Below are 27858 nucleotides of genomic sequence, written 5' to 3' on the forward strand. Positions count from 1 at the left end.
AAATTAACACCACTACAAAAAAAAAAAAAAAAAAAAAAAATGAATAATCCTAAAGTCACAAAACCCATCAGGCCTCAAACTAAAAAGAGAAAACAATGCACTATCTTGTCTAGGTAAATTTAGCATAAAGATCATTTGGAAGGTATTTATAAAACATTATCAAATATTTAACCTATTAGTTGTGCACCCTAAGAAACTTATTTTCCCCACAGGATTGAGGCAATGCAAGAAAAACAGATTTGTGCCAATTGTGGGAAAGATAATGAATACATTCAATATATATTTCCAAGTCCAAAAACATACAAAATATAAGCTGAAAATAGGTAACATTTGACTTAATCCACAACCGCATTCAAAACTACAGAGTTGCACTCTTTTAGGGCTTGTCCAGTCCACCGAGTAAAATAGTAAATACAGCTTGCAGGATATCTATTAATCCTTATACCATGCATATGTACATGGCACGACATAGGCACCAAGATTCCTTACCTGAGGAATTTAACATGTGGTATACATGCACCAAGTTCTATTCTAAACACAATGCCAGTATTCTGCTCATGAGGACGAATACTTAATGGAGAAATAACTATGCCAATGAAATACAAGGTTCTGTGTGCAGCACATTAGCCAACTCACCTTAGATGTGCTTTTGTATGCATGAACATTTATATTTGGTGGGGGTCACGAGTGCATCACAAACTCCCACCTCCATTAAACCATTTTAAAAAACAACTCCCTCTAACCATCAAATAACTTCATTTACACAAGCACCCTGTCCCAGCTAGCATCCACATTCAGCCTGTCACTAAGCCTCCAACATCTGGAAATTAACAATTCTCCATTTTATAGTTGTGACTGGATCACTGATAAATAACTTCTGGTATAAATTTATTTTAAAGGAAATAACGCAGGGCGCTTATTTATATAATTGCACATGCACTTATTTTTGATATTGTGTATATTTTGATATAGGAAATCCTTATTTCTGAGACCAGGGAAGAAACTCATTTGTTTTAACCTTGCTATAGGGAATGCATGATTTCTTAGGTATATATCTGATACAATAAGCTTTTGTGGATGAAAGGCTTGTGTGTGTTGTGATGTGGGGAAGTTGCATGTTTGAGGTACCTTTCTTTGGGAATATGTATTCTGGACTGTCTTAAGAGGGGCCCGTGCTAATTAGATCTTTTGAGGTGTGAAGGTCCAACATTGAAGGCAGGGACTTTTAATTAAGACTGGCTCCTAGATTCTCTACATCTGAAAACCAGATGCAGGACATCACAGCATCTCTAGAATTTCATAGATAAGTGTAAATATTGTTGGCTTTGCAATGCATTTAAATCCATGTTTGTGTAAACACATTGCATCCTGATTCTAAAAATCAGCCTGTGTCCAAATCAGTATAAAAATCACTATCCTGTACACTGAAATGTTCTTCTTTCATCTGACCTGATCACTGGTACCTTCAACCAGTGTAAGAGGAAATACACATCACTTGCTTCAAAGACCTGCTTGAAAACATCTTCAATATTGCTGTATTCCTGTGACATGCAAATTAGACCCTAAATCTAATCTGTTCTCGGGCTGTTTCTGAGGTTGGACCCAGTTTTTCCCGGTACCACCGCTCTGCATTCTATCCTGCAGCCCTGGTCAGTGCGATAGGCCAGGCGGGGATCCATCCACAGCACCCCTGATCCATAGCAAGAGGTCAGGAGTACCAGCCCAGGTACGCCAGTAACGGGGTACACTCGCAGCGTCAGTTACCCAGAAGAAATCCGGTACTGTATGCCGGTAAGGAGTCCAGTGGTGGCAGTATTTGTAAGCCCCTCCTACTGCGGCAAGAGGGCGCATTTGGGATAACGATAGGGAATGGTGGCAAAGTAAGCCAAGCCGGTCCCCTGCAACAACAGACAGGGTTGGCATGGCCGGTCCATCCTGTCACAATAGCTAAAACATTTTTCCCTTCATACACAATGCATAAACTGCTATCTTACCAACGGTGTAGATTCATTGCTTTCATTTTTTCTTCATCGAGAGGAAACATTGTTGGTCGAATCTGGGTATGCCTACTTGTCGGCACATCTTTCCAATTGTCAAACCATTGGCCATCTTTTGTCATTACCTATAACAGAAAAAAGTAATTGAGAGGTTGTTGCTAGATTGAGTTGCTGGCTGTGCACTGAACATATAAACATACCTTCCAGTGGGTGATCCCAGGCATCCACTTTAAACCAGGAAGGACAGATGACACATCAGCAAGCTCAAGAGCTCCTAACGGAAAAACATAAAACAAACAAGAATGTGTTATTACTTTCAATCCTGAAGAGTGGGCAGGTTTGATGGTTGCTTAAGAATGATTTTCAACTAGTATTTAATCTGCTGTACCTATTTTACCAACGTTAATTTAAGTGCTGCATTGTATCACTAGATTTAGCTCTACTGCTCAGCTACTATTGATAGGGAAGTGGCCTCTGTGCAAGTGAACAAATTGGCCACATATTTCACACCAAACAACTATCGCCAATGCTTGCTGCAATGTGGTCATGATTAAAGAAAATATGTAATTTTTAAATGTGGATGCATAACTAGGCACATTCCTACGCCTAGCCTGCAGCCAGCAATACCACAACGTACGCTACCCACTGAGAAGTTGCAACATTGCTGGGTTTGAGAATTTGGACATGTGTGCACTAAAGAAACAGAACTAGTGATTTTGCCACTATTTAGTAATGTAAATTAATAACACTAAAGTGTCTAGGGACAGGTCTGCTTTAAAAGAAAAACATGACTTTTTTTTTTTAGTACATACAAAACAGCTGTTCCATGTAACAGTATTGGTGAATTTACTGAACTTTACTACATTACTCAAGTACTAGTAAAGGGTTTTGCTCATTACAGTACAGTAAATGCATGACAAGGTTTTTCTAGTACATTTCAGCAATATAAAAATGTCTGTCATTGATTGACAAGTCTGACAATACATGGCCTTGCCTTCACATTTCTCCAGCAGGGCGACTATAACTGCTTCATCTTCAATAGGATTCAAAGAACATGTTGAATACACCATCCTTCCCCCTTCTGCCAGCTGTTCAACTCCACGGGTAGCAATCCTAATCTGTAACCTAGAAAACACAAATTCAAGGATAACAATCTGCAGTAGATTTCAAGATATTTTTTTTGCAGAACACTGCATGCCGCCCTTTTATCTATACAGGCATCAGCAAAATATATTAAATAAATTAACATTTTCCAAGCGTAAAGTAAAATCATATACTATATGAGCACATAAATAGAATAAAGGGGAAAAATATTACTCATCCAATGTGAAAAAGCAGTATGCAAAACATGAGACTGCTGCCGAGAGGACATTTCAGCCAAAGGAAGATTATAAAGCAGAACAAGTTAAAAACATCTGCCCAGAGTAGTGGACTACAAGCCCAGTGTGCAGTTTCTCCAACAGCCAAATATCCATTTCTAGTCAGACTTAATTCATTAACTATGAACAGGAGGGATTCATGGTGGCGTAGTGGTTAGCACTTCTGCCTCACAGCACTGGGGTCATGAGTTCAATTCCCGACCATGGCCTTATCTGTGAGGAGTTTGTATGTTCTCCCCGTGTTTGCGTGGGTTTCCTCCGGGTGCTCCGGTTTCCTCCCACACTCCAAAAAAACATACTGGTAGGTTAATTGGCTGCTAACAAATTGACCCTAGTCTGTGTGTGCCTCTCTGTGTGTGCCTCTGTGTGTGCGTGTGTGTGTGTGTGTGTGTGTGTGTGTTAGGGAATTTAGACTGTAAGCTCCAATGGGGCAGGGACTGATGCGAGTGAGTTCTCTGTACAGCGCTGCGGAATTAATGGCGCTATATAAATAAATGATGATGACGATGATTCAGCATCGTGGAAATCTTCAGTTCCAATCACATGTACCCGTGAGCAAGGCACCACGTTGAAGGTCTAATTTGTGGACAATAGGAAACAATTTCTGGTTTATAACATTCTTGAGCTATAAAAACAAAACTGGTTGATACAGGACTGCATAAACTGCATGGAAGATGGAAAAAAAAAAAAAAAAAAAAAAAAAAAAGGCAACCTGTAAGAGCAGCCAACTCACAAACTAGTGATGTTCAGGTGACTGCAAGGAAAAAAAAAACATTTAAGAGGTCAAGTAGGATGAGAATCAAAAATTAAACATGCCTGATTACAGCTCATGTATTTTATAGATGGTAAAGGGGTGGACTGATTTTAATATGCAAGTGTAAATTTTAGTGGGTTTTGTGCTTTGATTTAAAGTTCCAGTTGCATTTATTTTTTTTATTTTTTTAAGTCTTAGAGCAGCAAACAAAATGGCAGCTTTTAACTTCCGCAGGCATAGCATGGGGAGAAAACTGGTTACAAAACTTGTTTTGCTTAACAAATTCTGGGAGAACAAAGCAGCTAGAAACAGTTATAAAGCCATAGTCCTTACCCATGCAACTGTAAACTGTTTAATGTTGTCCACTTTTTCCAAACATCGATGTTCTTCCTTAAAGTCCCATCGCCACTGCAACAATAGGGCATCATGATAAGCATAGAATACAGACACGGGAAGGAATTCATTTGTTACTCAATAAAAATGTAGATTTGAACACTAAAGAAAAACAAGAAATTCAGTATTTTTTGAAAAGTGAAACCACTAAAGTCAGCTTGAAAAATGCTCCCAGACTATACTTAAAACTAATTCACAAGAATACATTTGTGTGGCAGTCTTGTGTATAATTAAGATCGAACACATACATTACAAGGTTTGCACAATTTGATAATGAGCCACATGACAAATGCAGCTGCACTAAAATGTGCCAATATGCATTTAATTTCAGCAAAAACTAATGTATTACAGCAACACTTAATCGCACAGGAGGTGTCACATTGCTCACTGCCATTTACAGAAAGGAGGAGGAGGAGGAGGAGGAGGAGGAGGAGGAGGAGGAGGAGGAGGAGGAGGAATACCACAGCTGAAGGTATGAAATAAAGTTTTACAGTCATGGCCAAAAGTTTTGAGAATGACACAAGTATTTGTTTTCACAAAGTTTGCTGCTTTAGTGTTTTTAAACCTTTTTGTTAGATGCTGCTTTAGTATACGGAAGTAAAATTACAAGCATTTCATAAATGTTAAAGGCTTTTATTGACAAATACATAAATTTAATGTAGAGAGTCAATATTTGCAATGTTGACCCTTCTTTTTGAAGACCTCTGTAATACGCCTTGGCATGCTGTCAATCAACTTCTGGACCACATACCGACTGATGGACACCCATTCTTGCCTAATCAATGCTTGAAGTTTGTCAGAATTTGTGGGTTTTTGTTTGTCCACCCGCCTCTTGAGGATTGACCACAAGTTCTCAATGGGATTAAGGTCGGGTGAGTTTCCAGGCCATAGACCCAAAATTTCAATGCTTTAATCCCCGAGACACTTCGCTATCACTTTTGCCTTATGGCAAGGTTCTCCATCATGCTGAAAAGGGCATTGTTCGTCGTCAAACTATTCTTGGATGGTTGAGAGAAGTTGCTCTTGGATGATGTTTTGGTACCATTCTTTATTCATGGTGTTCTTAGGCAAATATGTGAGTGAGCCCATTCCCTTGGCTGAGAAGCAACTCCACACATGAATGATCTCAGGATGCTTTACTGTTGGCATGACACAGGACTAATGGTAGCGCTCACCTTTCCTTCTCCAGACAGGCATTTTTCCAGATGCCCCAACCAATCTGAAAGGGGATTCATCAGAGAAAATGACGTTACCCCAGTCCTCAGCAGTCCAATCCCTGTACCTTTTGCAGAATATCAGTCTGTCCCTGATGTTTTTCCTGTAGAGAAGTTCCTTCTTGGCTGGCCTTCTTCACACGAGACCATCCTCCAAAAGTCTTTGCCTCACTGCGTGCAGATGCACTCACACCTGCCTGCTGCCATTGCTGAGCAAGCTCTGCACTGGTGGTGCCCCGATCCCGCAGCTGAATCAACTTTAGAAGACTGCCCTGGCGCTTGCAGGATGTTCTTGGGCGCCCTGAAGCCTTCTTCACAACAATTGAACCCGTCTCCTTTAAGTTCTTGATAATCTCATCAATGGTTGATTTAGGTGCAATCTTACTAACAGCAATATCATTGCCTGTGAAGCCCTATTTGTGCAAAGCAATGACTGCACGTGTTTCCTTGCAGGTAACCATGGTTAACAGAGGAAGAACAAGGATTAAGCCCCATCCTCCGTTTAAAGCTTCCAATCTGTTATTCTAACTCAATCAACATGACAAAGTGATCTCCAGCCTTGCCCTCGTCAACACTCATCTGTGTTAACGAGAGAATCACTGACCTGATGTCAGCTGGTCCCTTTGTGGCAGGGCTGAAATACAGCGGAAATGTTTTTGGGATAAAGTTCATTGTCACAGCAAAGTTGGACTTTGAAATTAAATGCAAATCATCTGATCACTCTTCATGACATTCTGGAGTATATGCAAATTGCCATCATAAAAACAGGCACCAGACTTTCTGAAAAACAATATTTGTGTCACTCAAAATTTTTGCCCATGACTGTAGAGATAAAAAAAATTTCTATTTTGAATAACCTATGGAAGGATCCAATGTTTAACAAAATCAGACAACTAGAAGGACAATCTATTCCACAGGCTAGTTGGGTCTTGTACAAGTGCATCTCTTAGTGGAAAATTGGACTGTTACAATTAGTATTATGCATACTTGCCAACTCTCACAGAATGTCCAGGAGACTCTCGAAATCCCGGGAGAGTAGGCAAGCCTCCCACATCCGGCAAATACCTGGCCAAAATGATGAATCACGTAATTTTGGCCCTGCCCCAACATCAAAACAGCATTGGGGGAAAAGAAAAAACCAAAAACTGTCCAGTGACAGTTTAAGTCCACCTATCAGTCTAATTGTCCCACAGACCGTTTTTCTGCCATTTTATAGGCATAAAGGTGGACTACTAGGAATGGGTCTTTGAGTTGAACATATCAACTCAGGAAATATTCTCAGAACACACAGCCTACATTTCTTCCACCGATCCCCAACTTGCAACTAACTAGGCAAAGTTACCAGGGAAAGAGCAGCTACATTTTCACTTTCCTGAAATGGAGCTGGTGTCAGACGAGAGCAGTAGTCGGTGCAAGTTGAAATGGCAATTAAACTGTTTGTATTAGCATCCACTTAGGCACCAGTCTGACAAGTTGAGAAAAGCTGCTGAGGTCACAGGTTACTGCTGCTAAGGGGTGGACCATGCTGCAGATGTCCTGACTTTGAGTGAAGAGGAATCTTATTGGATAAATGAAACAGGTGAAGGATCACATTAGCTCTTCAACCAATTTCTCTGACCAGTCACCTCTATTTCAACAATTCCCTTTCTCTCGCCTAGTACATTGGTGTGCACTTCAGCAGTCGAGTCAAGGCAGCTAAATTATAATCTGCCCAAGTGGTGGTGTAATTGAACAGGAGCCTCAGCAAATCCAATATGCATTAGTTACATACACTCCATCTTCTGCACAGAATGCCAAGGATAGCCATGATGCTACAGTGCAAGCAGCTCTTGTGATTGTGACAGATGAGGATATGCAGGGTAACCCCAAAGGATGTTTACAGAATTTATCAACACTTCTGCTGCTTTTTCAGACATTTAGTAGTTAATGATTAAATGAAACTTAATACATGATGTGACCAGGGTAAAAACCAAACTGTAGTACAACTGTATTACATCGTCAGACAATCCTACAGGCAGGCCTGAGAGCAGCAGTTCTCATAGGGAGCTTTTGTTGATTGATAATTTTATCTTTTTAATAGGTTGCATTCATTGCAGTCACATGGTATAAGAGGATTTATGTACTTACGTTAAATCCGTTTCTCCGATTCCGTCTGGGGGACACTGCTTACCATGGGGTTGTGGAGGGAGCTTGGGGAGTTGGCACCTAACTAGTTAACTTTTAGTACTGCCGACAGACTCCTCCCCTCTACAATCCCCCTGCCTCTTCCTCTGTCAGTTAATTAAAAAGCCCCAAGGAAAAAAGGCCAATCAACCAAAAGCACACAGAAGAAAAGCAGAAGGGAGGGATCGCAGTGTCCCCCAGACGGAATCAGAGAAACGGATTTAGCGTAAGTACATAAATCCTCTTCTCTCTTTCATCCAGTCTGGGGGACACTGCTTACCATGGGGACGTTCTAAAGCAGCCCCCTAAGGGTGGGACTACTCTGAAAATCCCGCTCGTAAAGCATTACGAGCGAAATTTGCATCCGCAGATACAAATACATTAAACTGGTAAAATTTTGTAAAGGTGTGGACAGAGGACCAGGTGGCTGCCCTGCAAAGCTGGTCTGCAGAAGCCCCATTTCTCACTGCCCTGGACGCCCCTACCGATCTGGTGGAATGGGCCGCAAGTCTCTCCGGCACAGGACGGTTAGTCTTTATGCAAGCTTGCTTAATGGTTGCCGTAATCCATCTTGAAATGGACTGTCTCGAGACTAGCATCATAAAGAACAAACAGAGAATCAGTACGTCTAATCTGAGAAGTTCTCTTGACATAAATGCGGAGAGCTCTAACCACATCTAACTTTTCCATAGACTGTTGATCCGAATGGGAAGTAGATGAGAAAACCGGAACTACAATTTCCTGGTTCAGATGGAAAGCCGAAACTACTTTTGGAACGAAGGAAGGGAGGGTTCTTAACCGCTCTGTCCTCGTGGAAAATCAGATATGGTTCCCGACAAGACAGAGCTCCTAATTCCGAAACCCTACGTGCAGATGCAATAACCAAAAGGAAGAGGACCTTCCAGGTCAACCACTTCAAATCTGCCACAAGTAATGGCTCAAAAGGAGGCCCCTTAAGCATATCCAGTACCAGGTTGAGATCCCATGGTGCTGTGGGCGGAACATAGGGAGGCTGAATATGCAAGACTCCCTGGAGGAAAGTCCTAAATATCTGGTAAATCCGCTAATTTCAGGTGAAAAAATACTGACAGAGCCGAAACCTAAACTTTAAAAAGAACCTAACCGAAGTCCTGCTTCCAGGCCATCCTGAAGGAAAGCCAACAAGCGAGGGAGGCGAAAAGAGGACGAGTGACATGTCTTATTTTCGCACCATCTGATGTAGGCTCTCCAAATCCAGTGATAGATGCGAGCTGAAACTGGCTTTCTGGCTCGCATCATAGTATTCACTACGCTGGAGGAAAACAGGTATCCCAACCTGAACACCCATGACATTGTCATAACGTCCACTGACACCGCTAAGGGGTCTCTTGCCCTTGCGCAAAACCTGTGAACCTTTCTGTTGTGTCTGGAGGCCATGAGATCTATGTCCGGAAGACCTCACCTCTGAACCAGAGACTGGAAAACTTCCGGATGGAGTGACCACTCCCCCGGCAACATCTGGTGTCGGCTTAGGTGGTCGGCCTCCCAATTCTTTATTCCTAGAATGAAAACTGCCGATATTGCTGGAACAAATTGTTTTGCCCAAACCAAAAATTTGAGCTGCAATATTCATTGCCGCTGCACTCCTGGTTCCTCCTTGCCGGTTGACATATGCCACGGCCATGGCATTGTCGGACTGAACTCTGACGGGGTGGCCCTGAAGAAGGGACTGGGCCCCCCGAAGGGCCAAAAGAATAGCCTTCAACTCCAGCACGTTTATTGATAGGGCTGATTCCTGAACCGACCAAAGTCCCTGGAGCCGGAGGTGCAGAATTACCGCCCCCAAACCTTTCAGACTGGTGTCCGTCATAGCTATGATCCATGGCCATGGAGCGAAGGACCTGCCCACTGTCATGTGATCCTGAATCAGCCACCACTGAAGCGATTTTCCCGCCCTTGGAGATAGAGAGATCCTCTGGAGATCCAAACGTAAGTGGGATCCTGACCATTTCGTCAATAAATCCTACTGAAAACAACGAGAATGGGCTCGACCGAAGGGGATGGTCTCGAAGGAGGCCACCATCTTTCCCAGCAGCCGCATGCACAAGTGCATTGAGGGGTTGGGAGAAGACAAGACCTGAGTTGTTATACTCTGAATTGAACTGATCTTCTCGACAGGTAGGAACACCCTTTGCTGGCTGGTGTCCATAATAAGCCCTAGGAAAACCATGCGTTGACACGGAACCATCTGGGATTTCTTTAAATTTATTAGCCATCCATGGCCCTCGAGAACCGCCAAGGTGAGGGATAAGTGATGACGTAAGCAATTCTCTGTTCTCTGTGGAGGATTTGATGAGCAGGTCGTCCAAATAAGGCACGACCTGAACTGCCTGAAGGTGAAGACATGCTGCCATAACGGACATGATCTTCGTGAAAACCCTTGGTGCTGTTGAGAGGCTGAAGGGGAGGGCCCAAAACTGATAGTGGAAGGATCCCACCGAGAATCTTAGGAGAGACTGATGGTGGATCCAAATGGGATTGTGGAGGTATGCGTCTTTTAGGTCTATAGACGCCATAAACTGATCCTTCTCTAAGCCGTTTATCACCGACCTTAGGGATTACATCCGAAATTTCATCCACTGTTAAGTGCACATTGAAACCCTTTAAGTTTAGGATGGGAGGAAAGGAGCCGTCACAATCCTGTATTGCCTGCCTTCTTGATGGATCTCGGGGTAGCGGAGTTAGGAAGAAACGATGTGGGACCGGGGCCAGCATGTCTATCCTGTACCCCTCTGATATAATACCCCGAATCCAAGGATCTTGGGAGGACGCTGCCCACTGTTCCTGAAACAAAAACAGACGTCCCCCCACTGGTGCCCCCTCCGGAACAGAGTGGTCATGTCAGGACGCAGGCTTCTCCTGGGTCTTGTAGGCCTGGCGCCTAGCTGCAAACGAGGATCTCCCCCTGGCAGAGGAGCCTCGAGAATTTGGCTGTCTGCCTCTAAAGGACTGTCCTCTAGGTAAGGGAACAGAGAACCTCTTATCAGGCTGTTTCCAGGCTCCTTCTGCAATATCCTTAAGCTCTACGGAAGGGGGAAAACGGATAGCCTTTCTTTTGGCCTTCTTAAATAGACTTCTGTCCCTAGGAGTAGTATCCTCCGGTTCTAAGAGGTCCAACGCTTGTCTCACTGCTAAAACCAAATCATTAATAAATTGGCTTTTAGAGCTTTCTTCCTGTTCCAAAGGTTGAACCTGGTCAGGATCAGAATTAAATTTCCCCCTCTCCCTCTGAAAACTCCTCAGAGTCTGAAAGGACCATAAACTACAAGTAATCAACTAATCTAGATATAAAAGTTGTACGTGTAACATTTTAAACACTAAATACTTAAGCAAGTAGGAGAACTATAATATAACTCCTACTAGCCCACTTGTACACAGCAATACAGAATGTGTTTAAATAAATCAGAAACTTCTCCCCTGTTTGGCCTATGGGCTAAGTCCAACAGCACTATCCTGGTGCCTCCTCCTTCAGATCTGTTCTCTCTTCCTGGGCTTCTCCTTGGCGCCAGAAGACTGGGATAAACCATCTCACTCTCTGGAAGGAGGGGGAGCTCTGTGTTAGCTTCCCCCCTTCAGTAATGCTGCCTCTGCAGCGATTCTGTGTCTGAATAAAAAATTAAAAGTATTATGTGGCAGAGTACTGGAGACCTCCAGGGGAGGTCTCTGCAGCGGATAATACCAGATGCCCCCTCCTATGTATGAGGGGGGGGATCCTGTTATAGCCCCCGTTCTCCTCTCCTCCGAATCCAAGATGGCCGCCGTCAATGCAGTATCCGATAACCGGCGCTCTATGCCTGCAGTGGCAGCGCCGGTTATCGGGGAGGCTCCAGGAGGGACAGCGGTCCGTGAGACCGCTTTGTCACTCCTAATTCAGGCACCAATTTCTTCAAGCTCCTCCTGTCCCTGTCAGTGAGAGCCGCTGGCTCTCATCTGACAGGGTAGTGCCTGCGCTGCCCTGCTGTGAGTGTGTTCTCTATATTAGAACATACTCCAGCTCTGCCACCTGTAAAAAAAGTAAAAAGAATAAAATAAAAGTTAAAAATTACCTACAGTACTAAAACACTGCCTAACTCCATGGGCACCTAAAAAAAACGGACAGGAAGAGGAAGAGGCAGGGGGATTGTAGAGGGGAGGGGGTCTGTCGGCAGTACTAAAAGTTAGCTAGTTAGGTGCCAACTCCCCAAGCTCCCGCCACAACCCATGGTAAGCAGTGTCCCCCAGACTGGATGAAAGAGAAATAAAGTTTCTATTTATCTTTTTAATACAGTAGGCTTTACATGCCTGCTAAACAAAACCACAAAGTGTAGACAAACATTTCACAAGGAAAGAGTAAGTTACATTTTTCCTCCAGAACAGAAAAAACAAAAAAACAAACCAAAAAACCATCAGCTGAAAATGTAAATTCATTTTTTTGAACTCTGAATAATATCTGAACAGTTGTGGCTACAACCAATTGGTTAGAGTATTTCAGAGCTATGATGATACGTACTGAAGAGCTTCCACTCATTATCGCCACCAGACTGCAGATTCGCACCACCTTCTTTCCATGGGTATACTTTTTCTTAGTGAATGTCAAACCATCAGAAATCTACGTCTCATATTAGAGGCCTGAGTCCCCCCATTTCTTAGTGGATGAAAGTTAGGTCTTGGCAAAACACCAGAGCAAATCGCCAGCCTTTTTTCCATGTAACTTTTAGATGATACACATGTAGCACTTTACCAGCAGCCTCATTTCCCATTTACTCATGATACTCTGAACTTTTCTCTGCTTTAGCACATCTCAGTTTCTTAGTTAGTGGCCCAACTGACATCTTCCTTTTCTTATGTGAGCACTACCTCTGAAACATAGTTTGCAGAAAACACACACATCATACTTCTAAGAAGTTCTGTCACACAAAAGGTGACATTCTGAATAAACTATTTAGATGTTATTACATAGAGGTGTACTTGATGCTCAACATTCCTGCAATGGTCCTTTAGGATGTCATATTACTGAGTTGATAGTAGGTGCACTATCACCAACCAACAATGAGGCAGTGACACGAGTGGACATGTTGCTGCACAGAATCTGCATACTTAATGAAAAAAATCTGCTGCCATAACCAAATGTTCTTAAAGTCTCGATATACCCCCCGCACATAAGTGTGACATAACAGACAAGCAGGAGATTAAGATTGAATAAAAGTTATGATTGATTAGGGTCAGAACTCTTTGAAAAGTATCCATAAAAATAGACTTGCACATTAATGCATAGTTTTCCTTTAAGCACATAACGCCCATTATATTTAGTATTTTGAGCGCTCTTCATTAATAAAGGTCACAGTTTCAACCTAAACCTCTCAACTAAAAGCTTTAACAATCTGCTGTAACAGGCACAAAATAAGAAGATATAAACCAACACCAACAAAATAAAAGTTTATGTATGTATTTTAAATGACAAACTGCAAGTTTCAATTTACATAAAAATTAGTTTCTTTAATTTGATATCAATTTTGCTTGAGCAAGACTCTACAAATAAAAATAAAATAAAGATATCACACAGCCTTTGTTGTTTCTTACAGATTTTCATACAGTCAAAATCGTGACAGAAAAACAAAGGCACTTCAATCCATTACATCAACACAAAAATAATGATTACCTGCAGGGCACATCACATAGTATCCGGTCATAGAACAGGACTTCTCGCGCGCCATTGTTTTCAACCAGGAGTCGGGGAATGCTGGTAGCATCGTGGTTCACAACCATAACACAAGGACTACTCAATTGCTTAGCTTGATGGACTAACAGGTAACAGCGCTTGTTGTCCACATCATTGGCAATGACAAAGCCCTCTAAGAAGAAATATTAAAAAATAATCAGACAGTTGTGTCATGAAGTCTTTGCCAACACAGTTACCAGAAAAAAGCTTAAATGAAAAAAAACCACAGGAAAATTGCTCACGGATAAAGCTTCCGTAGACAAATGCTCACAAGAAAAATGCTCACAGAAAATTGCCCACATGGAAAAATAACCACAAATAGTAAATAAGGATATTAATTTATTGCTATACAATAAATTATTTGCTCCACTCTTATCACCTCTTCCCACTCCAGAATCCAAGACTTTTCCCGTGCAGCCCCCCTTCTCTGGAACGACCTCCCTCGTTCCATCAGTCTCTCTCCTACTCTGTGCTCCTTCAAACGTGCACTCAAAACTCACCTCTTCCTCAAAGCCTACCAACCATCTACTTAACCCCCATCTCCCCCCTTTGCTTGTCCTCCCTTCTCTCCTCTTGCCTCAACTGGCTCCTCTTGTGCCTGGTCTGTTTACCCTCCCTTAGGATGTAAGCTCGTATGAGCAGGGCCCCCTCCCCTCCTGTCTCCATACCTGTTCTTCCGCTCCGTCTTTACTGCATATGACTAGCTGGAGTTTCTGAAGTATTGGTACTTTTTGTTCATTGTTCTGTATGGTTTCACCCTGTATAGTCTACTGTTAGTACTGTGTGCGGCGCTGCGGATACCTTGTGGCGCCTAACAAATAAATGATAATGATAATATTATCATCATCAACAACAACAACAACCACCAAACATGGCCTGAAGAGGGCTTAAATACTCTCTTAAATGCCAGAGGTTTCCATCTGATTAATACTTGGAAAATACAAATATTGTGAGGATATAGATAGTTAAGAGGAATTGTTGTAGGCCAGAGGCTTCTTTGTTTAAATATGTTTAAAAGTATCCTATTGTAAGTTAGTTCTCTGATAACTCTGTCTGAATGATCTGCGCATCCTATATCCTCAGGGTTCCTTCCTAGTGCAAACTATGGCATTTTCAAGAAGTCAGAAAAAATAACAAAGTTATGATTTATTTGAGGTTTGAATATCTTGCTTTTATTAATGGAGTGGTGACTTGGAGATGCAGACAAAAATCACTTTATAAAGTGCCATTCAATTATAAAAACAAAAGATAGCAACATAATTCAAGAACAGACAGAACATTGCCATGACTCGTGTTCTCAAAAAACAGCAGCAAACATTGCCAGAAGCAAAATGAGGCAAGACATGAGAGCAGCAAGTGCCACTCCTCGCAATGTGATGGGACATGTGTGGTCAGGATTAAATAATGATATATTGGCCCTTATGCCCAGAAAAATCTTCTCTCGCAAGAAGTCTTCTCCATCACAGAACATACGCTAATTTGCCCAATTCAAATACCATGACAATCCTGAACACGATTCAGGTGTGGATAATTCAGACAGAATTCTGCTTTTAGGTGATAGAGATCTTGTGCTAATTGAACAAAGATACCATATATAGAGATGATACTTTGCAAAAGTGTCAAATATGTGACACGCCAAGGTGGGCAATACATATCCGCCATGTATTTACATTTTACAACAAAACAAAAATCCAAAAACATGGACACCTATAATAGAATGTTTGAAATAATGAAGCTATTGATTCCAGATCTGAAACCTCAAAAGGTTTTAGTCGATTTTGAGATGGCCTGTATGAATGCAGTTAGGATTGACTTTCCACAAGCTGAGGTCAAAGGGTTTTATTTTCATCTGTGTCAGTCTGATTAGGAAAATCAACAATACTGGCTTGAAGACTGAATATGAAACTAATATGAACCTAAAAATTACACTTGCTGCATTAGCCTTTGTTCCAATCTATGTCAGGAGGCTTGCTGCCACATTTCCAGATGAAGACAGATATAATGAGGTGCTCACATACTTTTTATGTACATATATTGAGGGTGCAGCAGGTAGAGATCCTCAGTTTCCTATAACAAAATGGAATCATCATACCGCAGCCCTGGAACGGTCGCCAAAAACTACAAGTTGTTGTGAGGAATTTCACAATGCTCTTAATTCCCTATTCCACTGCAGTCATCCTAGTGTGTGGTTTCTATGTGATGGACTGCAGAGGGACTTGGCTTGTCACAAATTAACACTGGCAAATGCTCAGGCAGACTTGCCTAGAGGTGAAAAACATGAGGCACTCCATGACATGGTTGCCACTTCTGTTCAGCAATATGAGCAGGTGAAACAAACTAAATTACTTAAGAATACTGGCAAATTTGCAAACAAACTTTAAACTGATATATTATTTATGACATTTAATGTCTGGGTTCCTCCCTCATTACAAGTTAAAAATGTATTAAGTAATTGCTGTTTATTTTTTCTTGTTCTCAATAAAGTTTGTTAAAAAAAAAAAAACGGTTTACGATTTTCTGTATTTACCTTACAAACATTTACACTCAAGAGCATTAAAGCCCTCTTCATACACAGGCCACTTTTGTTTAGCAATTATTATTATTATTAATTTTTATTTATAGGGCGCCACTAGGTGTCCGTGGCGCCGTACAGGGACAAACAAAATTACAATACAAGGTGAGACAGCACAGTACAGTAAACAATAATCACAGTAATAACTCAATGAGCTCAACGCTAGGGTAGGGGGAGGGGAGAGTCCGCATACGACGGAGCCCAGATGGGAGGGCACGGGTGGAGGGAGGGAGAGGAGGAGAGATGACCCTGCTCAAAGGAGAGTACAATCTAAGGGGCGGGGTAGACAGACAGAGACACGGGGGAGGGAGGGAGAGGAGGATCGGAGGATCACTATGAGGGAAGGGGAGTGAGGGGGAAGAGGCAGAAGAAAAAGTAGGAAGTTAGGTGGGAGACTGAAAGCCCGTTTGAAACTGGACTGATTAGGGCAGGTTCTGATGGAGGGAGGGAGCTTGTTCCAGTGGAGGGGAGCAGCGCGGGCGAAGTCTTGGATACGCGCATGGGAGGAGGTGATAAGGGGGGAAGAGAGGCGACGGTCATTGGCAGATCGGAGGGGACGGGATGGAGCATGAATAGAGAGGAGGGTGGAGATGGAGGGTGGAGTGGAGTTGGCGAGGGCCTTGTATGTAAGAGTGAGGAGCTTGAAGAGGATTCCGTAGGGGAAGGGGAGCCAGTGAAGGGATTCTTAGAGGGGGGAGACAGACAAGGAGCGGCGAGAAAGGAAGATGAGCCTAGCGGCTGCATTAAGTACAGAACGAAGGGGAGCGAGATGAGATTGGGGGAGGCCAGTGAGGAGGAGGTTACAGTAGTCCAAGCGTGAGATAATCAGAGAGTGGATAAGGCATTTGGTGGCATCTTGGGAGAGGAAGGGCCGGATGCGAGCGATGTTACGCAGCTGGAAGCGGCAGTATTTAGCAAGAGAGAGAATGTGGGGGCCAAAGGAGAGGAGTCGAGGATGACACCGAGGCAGCAAAGTTGGGGGGACAGGGGAGATAGAGGTGTTGTCGACAGGTCGGAAGGGGGTGAGGTGTGAGGCGGAGGAAAGACTAGGAGTTCAGTTTTGGCGATGTTAAGTTTAAGGAATCGGGAGGACATCCAGGAGGAGATGGCAGAGAGGCAAGCGGGCACTCTAGAGAGGAGGGAGGGAGAGAGATCAGGAGAGGAGAGGTATAGTTGAGTGTCGTCGGCGTAGAGGTGGTAGTTGAGGCCGTAGGAGCTGATGAGTTCACCCAGGGAAGAGGTGTATAGAGAGAAGAGTAAGGGTCCCAGAACAGAGCACTGAGGGACCCCGACTGGAAGGGTGGACGGGGGGGGGGGGGGAAGAGAGACCCAGAGGTGGTGACAGAGAAGGAACGATCAGCAAGGCAATATACTTATATAGTAATATTAAATTACTATATGTGGGAATTTTTCTGTGCGAGCATTTTATTTGTGGGCATTTATGCCCGTGGCCATTTTTCCGTGTGAGCAATTATGTCAGTGGGGTTTCATCCGTGAGCAATTTTCCTGTGAAGTTTTTTTTCATGTAAACTTTTTTCATAGAACCCTCTAAATTAGTTTGGGGTTATTGCATTTCTTGATGACTCTATAGTTTATTTAATAGTTAATCATTAAATCAGGAGATTGAGGATATTGACTAGCCCTCCTGCTTAACCCCTCGCCTGGCTGTCATTTAAAAGTTGCAAACATAATAAATTTAGCAATGAATGTGGCTGAACTGGCCAAACACCAATTAGAAGGTGTGTCCACATACTTTTGGCCATGTTCCCATATAATATATGAAAAAACACTTCTATTACCTTCACATGCCACATAGGATTGTCATCTAGATTTTCTTCTGCAACCTGCCCCCCCGCCCCCCTTATATTTATATAGACTACAGACCATCCAGTGTCCCCCGAAGGGGGTGATACCCGAAATTCCAGGGGAGAGTGTCCTACCGCTGAGGGCAAGAACTTATCTTCTCCCTAGAACCGCCTGAACTAATTGAGGCTACTATTCCAGAGGTAGAGGGCAAAACTGCAGTTACCACTGGAATCTTAGAAGGCTTATATAACAGCTTAACCAGAGTACAAAGCCCCTGTGTCAAAGCGGACACCCACTCAGGAGGATCTGCAACCTGAATGTAGCTGTCCTTAGGCTGTGCCACAACAGGCGCCGCGGCTCAATCAGCACAAAGCACCCTTGGTCTTACATTTGGAACAGGCAAAATTTTTGGCATGTGTTGCTTTACTTTTCTCAGTCATTTTAAGCAAAAACATAAAGTTACACACAAGAAAAGAATATGGCACATACACACAAGATAATACACAGAAAATACTAATCTATGAACAAGTCAAAAGATAGTATTTTTGCCAGTGAGAGGGCTATAATCTCTTATAAAATTAAGCTCTTCCCCAATATGTGCCCACAATATCTATACTTTCCTATCTAGCACTTAAAAATAGTACTTAGCAGAGAGAAGCCACCAATCCTTCTCAGAATGGCTGCTGTCTCCTATTCTCTTCGACATTTGGTGCCAGAGGAATCCTACACATGGGGGGGGGGGGGGGGTTTGTTCACAACTCCCCTTCCACTTTGTCTCTGCAGTACGCCAGCAATTTCTACTTCCTTGTTTAGCAGATGCCAGGCGATTCTACTTAAGACATACCCCATTACTGCTTTTTACATCGCGGCCATTTAACAAGTTACCCTCCTCCTTCACCGAGGAGGGGACTCGGTATGCTCCATCCCTCCACCGTGGCCCCCTTCCCCACCTGGGGACAGCAGGTGCCCCGGCGCTCTCTGCCCATGGCAGCGCTGGACCTTGTAGCAGTGTTACAGCGTTCTTTTTCTTCATACATTTAGCAGAAAACAAAGCTATGACACAGCAAATAGAATAGGCACATACAAGATATTTGCACAGAATACTAACTAATCTTAAGTAGCCAAAAGATAGTATTCCTGTAATGAGCGCTATAATCTCTTACAAAATTATGATATTCTTCCCCAATATGTGCCCAACAAATCTATACTTCCCTATCTCACAATTATAGAGAGTATAGAAAAAAAGAGGATTTATGTACTTACGTTAAATCCGTTTCTCTGATTCCGTCTGGGGGACACTGCTTACCATGGGTTGTGGAGGGGAGCTTGGGAGTTGGCACCTAACTAGTTAATTTAGTACTGCTGGCAAACCCCTCCCCTCTACAAACCCCCTGCCTCTTACTGTCCAGTTAGTTTTAACAAGCCCAAGATAAAAAAGGGCAGTCACACAAGAACACACAGAAGAAAAGCAGAAGGGAGGGATCGCAGTGTCCCCCAGACGGAATCAGAGAAACGGATTTAACGTAAGTACATAAATCCTCTTTTCTCTTTCATTCGGTGTGGGGGACACTGCTTACCATGGGGACGTTCTAAAGCAGCCCCCTAAGGGTGGGACTACTCTGAAAATCCTGCTCGTAAAGCACTACGAGCGAAATTTGCATCCGCAGAGGCAAATATATTAAACTGGTAAAATTTGGTAAAGGTGTGGACAGAGGACCAGGTGGCTGCCCTGCAAAGCTGGTCCGCAGAAGCTCCATTCCTTGCCGCCCACGAGGCCCCCACCGATCTGGTGGAATGGGCCGTAAGTCTCTCCGGCACAGCACGGCTAGCATTAATATAAGCTTGCCTGATGGTAGACGTAATCCATCTGGCGATGGATTGTTTTGAGGCTGGCCAGCCTCTCTTATTAGTGTCATAAAGAACAAACAGTGAGTCAGTCCGTCTAATCTGAGAAGTTCTTTTAACATAAATGCGGAGAGCTCTAACCACATCCAACTTTTTCATCGATTGCTGATCCGTATGAGAAGTGGATGAGAAAACCGGAACAATTATTTCCTGGTTTAGATGAAAAGCCGAAACTACCTTTGGTACAAAGGTAGGAAGGGTTCTTAACACCGCTCTGTCCTCGTGGAACACCAAATAAGGTTCCCGACAGGACAGGGCTCCTAATTCAGAAACTCTGCGAGCAGAGGCAATAGCCGGAAGAAAAAGGACCTTCCAGGTCAAACACTTCAAATCCACCTTGTTCAAAGGCTCGAAGGGGGGTCCCTTGAGCATGTCCAGAACCAGATTTAGATCCCATGGAGCTGTAGGAGGGACATAAGGAGGCTGTATATGGAGAACTCCTTGGAAAAAAGTCCTAATGTCTGGTAAGTCAGCCAACTTCGTATGGAAAAATATCGAAAGGGCTGAAACCTGAACCTTTAAGGAGCCTAATCTAAGGCCTGCTTCTAAGCCATGCTGTAGGAAAGCTAACAAGCGAGGGAGGCGAAAGGAGGACGAGTGGTATGTCCTACTTTCACACCATCTAATATATGCCTTCCAAATCCGGTGATAGATGCGAGATGACACTGGTTTCCTAGCTCGCATCAACGTTTGAATTACACTGGCAGAAAACCCTCTAGCCCTCCAAAGGCTGGCTTCAACAGCCATGCCGTTAAATTGAGCTGATGTAAATTCTGGTGATGGAATGGACCTTGAAGAAGAAGGTCGTGACGATACGGAAGGTGGAATCCCGGACCTTCCGCCATAGATATTATTTCTGCGAACCACACACGCCGTGGTCAGAAGGGGGCTACCAGAATTACTGGTAGGGAACCCTGTCAAACTCGTCTGAGGACGTGAGGAAGCACGGGGATCGGAGGAAACAGATATCCCATCCTGAATTCCCATGACATCGTCAGGACGTCCACTGCCGCCGCTAGGGGATCTCTTACCCTTGCGCAGAACCTGTGGACCTTTTTGTTGTATCTGGAAGCCATGAGGTCTATGTCTGGAAGACCCCACCTGTGAACCAGAGATTGGAAGACTTCCGGGTGAAGTGACCACTCCCCCGGCATCATCTGGTTTCGACTTAGATAGTCCGCCTCCCAGTTTTCTATTCCTGGAATGAAAACTGCTGATATTGCCGGAACATATAGCTCTGCCCAAACCAATATTTGGGCTGCAATATCAATCGCCGCTGCGCTCCTGGTTCCTCCTTGTCTGTAGACATATGTCACGGCCGTGGCATTGTCGGACTGGATACGGACTGGGTGGCCCTGAAGAAGGGATTGTGCTCCCTGAAGGGCTAGAAGAATGGCCTTCAATTCCAATACATTTATTGGGAGAGCCGACTCCTGAACCGACCAACATCCCTGGAGCCGGAGGTGCAGGACCACCGCCCCCCAACCTTTGAGGCTGGCGTCCGTCGTGGCTATGATCCACGACCAAGGTGCGAAGGATCTGCCCACATTCAAGTGATCCTGGCACATCCACCACTGAAGAGATGTTCTCGCCCTCTTGGATAGAGAAATATTTTGAAGATCTAGGCGTAGGTGTGAACCTGACCACTTCGACAATAGGTCCCACTGGAAACATCGAGAATGAGCTTGACCTTAGGGAATGGTCTCGAAGGAGGCCACCATCTTTCCCAGTAGCCTCATGCACAAGAGCATTGAGGGTCTGGGAGAAGACAGAACCTGGGAGGTTACCTTCTGAATAGAGGTGATCTTCTCTACTGGGAGAAATATCCTTTGTTTGCTGGTGTCCATGATGAGTCCCAGGAACACCATGCGCTGACACGGAACCAACTGGGATTTCCTTAAATTTATCAGCCATCCGTGGCCCTCGAGAACCGCTTGGGTGAGGGATAGGTGATAGCTTAGGCAACTCTGAGGAAGCCTTGATTAGCAGGTCGTCCAAATAAGGAACGACCTGAACACCCTGCAGGTGAAGACATGCTGCCATCACTGACATAATCTTTGTGAAGACCCTTGGCGCTGTTGATAGGCCAAAGGGGAGGGCCCGAAACTGATAGTGAACAGATCCTACCGAAAATCTGAGAAGGGACTGATGGTGGATCCAAATGGGAATATGGAAATACGCGTCCTTTATATCTATGGACGCTATGAACTGATCTTTCTCTAGGCCGTTTATCACGGACCTTAGAGATTCCATCCAAAACTTGTCCACCCTTAAGTGAACATTGAGGCCCTTTAGATTTAAGATAGGGCGAAAGGAGCCGTCCGGCTTCGGGACTAGGAATAGGTTGGAATAAAACCCTGTTCCTATCTGGCAATCTGGAACCTTGGCGATGACCCTCTGAGCTAGAAGAGAAGCTACACAATCCTGTATAGCCTGTCTTTTTACTGGATTTCGGGAAAGAGGGGCCTGGAAGTAACGGCGTGGAGCCGGGCCTGAAAGGTCTATTTTGTACCCCTCTGAAATAATTCCCCGAATCCAAGGATCTTGGGAAGACGCTGCCCACTGTTCATAAAACAGAGACAGACGTCCCCCCACAGGCACCCCCTGCAATACAGGGTGGTCGTCAGGACGCAGGCTTCTCCTGAGATTTAGGGGCCTGGCGTTTGGATGCAAACGAGGACCTCCCTCTGGTAGAGGAGCCTCTGGGATTGGATTGCCTGCCTCTAAAGGGCTGTCCCCTATGGGAAGAGGCCCCACGAAAGGGCTGACGAAAGGAGCTACCCCTCGGGGCGCGGCTCCTGCTAGCATAGACTGGCAAGGACGTGCTCTTGCCCCCTGTGGCCTGGGAAATAAGGGTATCTAATTCCGGGCCGAACAAACCTGCAGCCGAGAAGGGGATAATTTCAACGGACCTTTTCGATTCCGCATCACCTTCCCAGGATTTCAACCAAAGCGTCCTTCTGGCTGAAATGGAGGCCGCCTGAATGGAAGAAGAGACTGCCGCTGAGTTCTGGGATGCTTTATAAATATATCCCGAAGCCTTCTTTAGGTGTAAGGCTAGGGGAAGAAATTCGGAGTACTGTAAGACCTCAGTTAGCTGGTCTGCCCATGCCTCCATGGCTCTAGCCACCCAGGCCGAGGCAAATGTGGGTCTAAAGGCAGAACCCGCAGCCGCAAATATGGATTTGAGCTGTGATTCAACCTTGCGGTCATTGGCGTCCGGCAGGGACGCTGAACCCGGGGCTGGGAGTAAAGTATGTTTTGCTAAGTGAGCAATAGGAATGTCCACCTTGGGAATACTTTCCCAGCGAGCCACTTCTTCCTGTAAGGGATACAGGGAAGAGAACCTCTTGGGGATAGAAAATCTTTTATCGGGATGTTTCCATGCCCCTTCAGCGATATCTCTAAGTTCCGCGGAGAGAGGAAAACGGCTGGCCTTCCTCTTGGCCTTTTTAAAGAGACTTCTGTCTCTGGGGGTTACATCTTCCGGTTCCGGGAGATCCAACGCCTGTCTTACCGCTAAAACCAAATCGTTTACAAATTGGCCCTTAGACACTTCTCCCTGCTCAGAGGAATGACCTTGGTCAGTGTCCGAATAAATTTCCCCTTCTTCTTCAGACTCCTCCTCAGAATCTGAGAGGGTCAATAGGGGATTAACATATCTAGGCCTCTTTCTTTTAGCAGGCGGGGTACTAGAGGGGTCAAGTAGCTGGTTAAGCTTATTCAGCCCTCTGATAAAAGCTGTAGACCATGCCGGTTCTGTAGCAACCAGGGCTGGGTCAGTCTGTAATGAGGATGATCCCGGCAAACTCAAAGCACTAGAACCTGAGGAAGCTGGGGGGGTCTGACTGTAAACTTGCATTACTAGCCACATAAGTTGCCACAGTAGTCAGCAACTGGTTAGACTGGAGGACCATTTGAGCTAAAGAGCTAACCGACTGCGTAAGGGAAGTAACCCAGGCCCGTTCCACCGACGGTGGGACTGAAACCTGCGGTATCTGTGCAGTGGAAGCCTCTGCTTCGCATGTCGTGCAGAGCGCCAACGGGTCCCTCTGAGCACTAGGTAATTTAACATTACATTTTGAACATGTGAAATATTTTGGCATAGGGCCCTTTCCCTTATCTGTCATATTTATAAAGGAAGGTACACCAAGCACACAGAGTAATACAAAATCTAGCTGAATATACAGATAGATAGTTAATATAGAGAGAGTAAATAAGCAATGAAAAACAGAGCAATACCAAGTAAACAACTGATATATTCTAAAAGTTGTACTTGAAATAGTAAACACCATAAATATCAATGGCTAGTAGGAGGCTATAATAGTAAACCTGCTAGCCCAGTATAACCACATCAGATATGTGTGTAAATAAAGGTGATACTTAGCCAAAGGCCACCCTGGGGCCCAGATCTGACAGCAGTCTGTGCTTTCTCCTCAGCTCTGTTCCTTTTCCCGGGCTTGTGCTGGCGCCAAAAGACCTGGGAAGGACCATCTCTCTCTCTGAAGGAAGGGGGGGGGGGAACACTTCTTCCAGTGTAATGCCCAACTCCAGGGCACCTAAAAAAAAAACTGGATAGGAAGAGGCAGGGGGTTTGTAGAGGGGAGGGGTTTGCCAGCAGTACTAAATTAACTAGTTAGGTGCCAACTCCCAAGCTCCCCTCCACAACCCATGGTAAGCAGTGTCCCCCAGACCGGATGAAAGAGAAAATATAGTTAGCAGAAGAAGCCTGTCAGCAGCACTTAGTTCTCTCATCAGAAAATGGCTGCTGCTTCCTTTCCTCTCGACACTTTGGCGCCATAGGAATGCTGCACTTGTTCTCTGAGCAGGGGGTGGGTTCTCCTTCTCAACCCCCCCCCCCCTCTGCTGCGCTTCCCTGCATTATGCCTGCGATCTCTACTTCTCTATTAAGTAGAATCGCCCGGCATCTTTTAAAGTCTGCTAAGCAGGTTAATCCTGCTTTATGGCCACTGCCAAGCTCCCCCTTCTCCTTCACGAGGAGGGGATTTGGTATATTTCTCGCTCTCCTTCTCATGGCCCCCAAGGAGAGCAGGCTTCCCGGCGCTCTCTGCCCATGGCAGCACCGGACCCTGCAGCATTGCGACAGCACTGAACAGCCCGCTTGTCACACTGTGAGAAACACTCACAGACAGTGCTGAAGCTGTCAACGGGAGCCGAACGGATGAGCGTGCTTTGTGTTATAGATCACACCCGTACCTTCTTCCCATTAAATAAAAATTAAAAAAAAAAAAAAAAAAAAAATCTAAAAAATAAGTTATAAACCCTAACCACAGTGAAAACCTTCACTGTGCAGCAGCTCTCTCTTCAGCACAATCTCCTTGGGCACCTACATTAAACTGGCTTCCTCTGGGGGTTGGCAGGGGGAGGAGCCTGTCGGCTGCTTGGAAATTAACTATATAGATGCCAAACTACCCTACTCAACCCCATGGTTAAGCAGTGTCCCCCAGACGGATGAAAGAGAAAAAGTGTTAACAGTGTGAAATGCGGATAAACAAAACATAACAACGTAGACTGAAACAGTCAAAAGGAAGTGCAAGAACAAACAAGACATACCAGGAAACGGAACGTCCATATCTGCATGCAACATTTCAATAATCTGCTTTGTTTTAGATCCTGGGGCTGCACACATATCCAAGATCTAGGTAAGATAGAAACATCAGTGGGTAATTTGCAGCTCTAAAGTTTTTATTAGATAAGAGGCATACATTTTCTTTCCCCTTAGTTAGCCAAAAGGTACAGGACCAACACAAAAAAAGCTAATTAAGAAATATTTTATGTCATCTTCAATAGATAATACATGGACTGTATCTCACCTTGTGATGTGGCTGGACATTGAGAAGAACAGGAGGGATCATACTGACTGCCTCTTGACGACTGACATTACCCTGGAATACATTACAGTGGTTACATAATATCAATTTAATACGTCTCAGCAGCATACCATAGTTCTACTTTATAAGCTCAATTAGGTTTAAAAATAAATATATATATATATATATATATATATATATATATATATATATATATATATATATATATATATATATACACACACACACATACACACATACATATAAACACACTAAATATTTTTTATCTATAAATGATTACTGAATCAGAGGAAATATTTAGGAGTGAATATGTATTTACATGTTACCATGAGAACAGCCATGTTGTTTCCTATGTAAAATAAAATATCAGCTATAGATCAATGAGAAAGTGCACCATATTCAAAGACAGAAGATTATAGAATAACCAGTTATTTCGAAGAAAAATGGACATGGTCAAACTATTGTTTTATTAAAAATGTATAACTTTACAAAATAGAAATATTTTAAGTATAAAATGCTTTAATAGAATACCCGTTTAGGATGTCCAAAACCACTTTATTCAACCTGGTTGAATTCTGCATAAAGATTGATTAAAATTAAAAGAACTCTAGTCTATTCCATTGTATTATATTCCTATAGCAACATATAAAGTTGTTGCTGAATGCAGGCAGAGTGATCAAAGGTAAAAAAACAAAAACAGAATCAAAGTAATCCTACATCATAAGACTGCTTGTGGACAAGACAAGTTAATTTTCCTGCTAAAATGCGACTGCTTACCGATTCGGTCTCATTAACAAGAAACTGATGAAACTTTTCCAGCTCAGGGGACTTGCGGATTATTTTTCTGCTCAGGTTTGTGTGCCAAGCAAGCTCATCAGGATACCTGAGTAGAGAAGCAGATGGCAAGTGTTACAAGTGGTTCAAAATAATAAAAAAATAGAAGCATTCTTGCTATAAATACAATCTATTTTTCCCTTGATTCTTATCTAATGTAACATTAATATGAAAAGAATGTACAATTAACAATGTTTTCAAGCTCAACGGTGATGTGACGAAATGAGTGTGATAACACTAACCATCCTGTTGCTCGTTTCTCACATAATGTGGATTATAGCAAATACTTTTATAGCCCTTGCTTTTGTTACCCAGCTCAACAGACTACAGCTGCAGTGTCTAATTACATGTGGATAAGGGGACATTGTAGCTCATTATAAATATGTATATTGTATGTTGGTGATGTGGCAGTGAGGTTGTTATTCATTGTCCTTAAATGGAAGTCAGGGGGTTATGGGTAGGGATCAGGTGGCAAGATAATGGAGGGGGAAAACTAATTAGTGTCCATTGTTCTTAGAAGACTAGTCCAGACAGGCCATCTAGCAGTGGAGGCTCTGTGGAAGGACAGCTCATCTTCACTCCCCTCTCCAACATTGACCAGTGCTGGACTAGATCAATGTTTAACAAGGAGAGGCCCAGGGGTTTAGCTAGAGAGGGGAAAGCTCTGTGGAAATTAGACCATTGATATAAGAAGCCACTCTGGGGGAGGGGGCGGGGGATGGTGTTCATTCTGGCATTTGATTACTGGAAGGTGCAAGGTCTGTATTTGAGCCGGTCTTCACTACGAGAGTCTACATACGCAGCCGAGAGAGATCCATGGGTTGTCAAGTCTGGACAGCTAGGTGACTGTAGCTCCTTAAGCTAGTGGAGTAAGGGACAGATGACATGGGGAACTTGCCTGGCATTTATTTACTGTGTGTACATAAGAAACTATTCATTGTTTTTATTGCAATACATGTACTTTCTAACTGCATTTGCCTGAGTGACTACACGAATCCTAGAAGGTACTGGGTAGACTTCCCTGGCATAGGAAGGCACCTGTGGGTGAAGCCAGAGTGAAGTTGGTACAATTTGGCCAGAAAACCCTGTATCTTCACAGGTGACAATATGCTACTGCTCATAAGACATTAAATCAGCATTTAGGAATCTGATCATAGTCTGTTAATCATGTCAGAACATAAGAAATCTTCAGTATTTTCTCAGATTCTCGTATTAAATCCCAACATGTTACACTACTCTTTCCCAGCTTATG

The 27858-nt window shown here is 43.7% G+C and overlaps 1 protein-coding gene across 2 annotated transcripts in view; it reads right to left on the reverse strand.

Annotated features, from left to right (window-relative positions):
* The window catches only part of NSUN2 (NOP2/Sun RNA methyltransferase 2), a 52831-nt gene that overhangs the window by 19964 nt on the left and 5009 nt on the right, over positions 1–27858 (reverse strand). For both annotated transcript variants that reach the window (XM_075212904.1, XM_075212903.1), the window contains exons 6-13: positions 26550–26655; positions 25755–25826; positions 25495–25579; positions 13578–13770; positions 4464–4538; positions 2992–3122; positions 2198–2271; positions 1995–2122 (exon numbers count right to left, since the gene is read on the reverse strand). In XM_075212904.1, coding sequence (XP_075069005.1) covers positions 1995–2122; positions 2198–2271; positions 2992–3122; positions 4464–4538; positions 13578–13770; positions 25495–25579; positions 25755–25826; positions 26550–26655 — 864 coding nt within the window. The remainder of the gene's footprint in view (positions 1–1994; positions 2123–2197; positions 2272–2991; positions 3123–4463; positions 4539–13577; positions 13771–25494; positions 25580–25754; positions 25827–26549; positions 26656–27858) is intronic.

This window comes from Mixophyes fleayi, chromosome 5, assembly GCF_038048845.1.
Source record: "Mixophyes fleayi isolate aMixFle1 chromosome 5, aMixFle1.hap1, whole genome shotgun sequence".
Lineage (NCBI taxonomy): Eukaryota > Metazoa > Chordata > Amphibia > Anura > Limnodynastidae > Mixophyes > Mixophyes fleayi.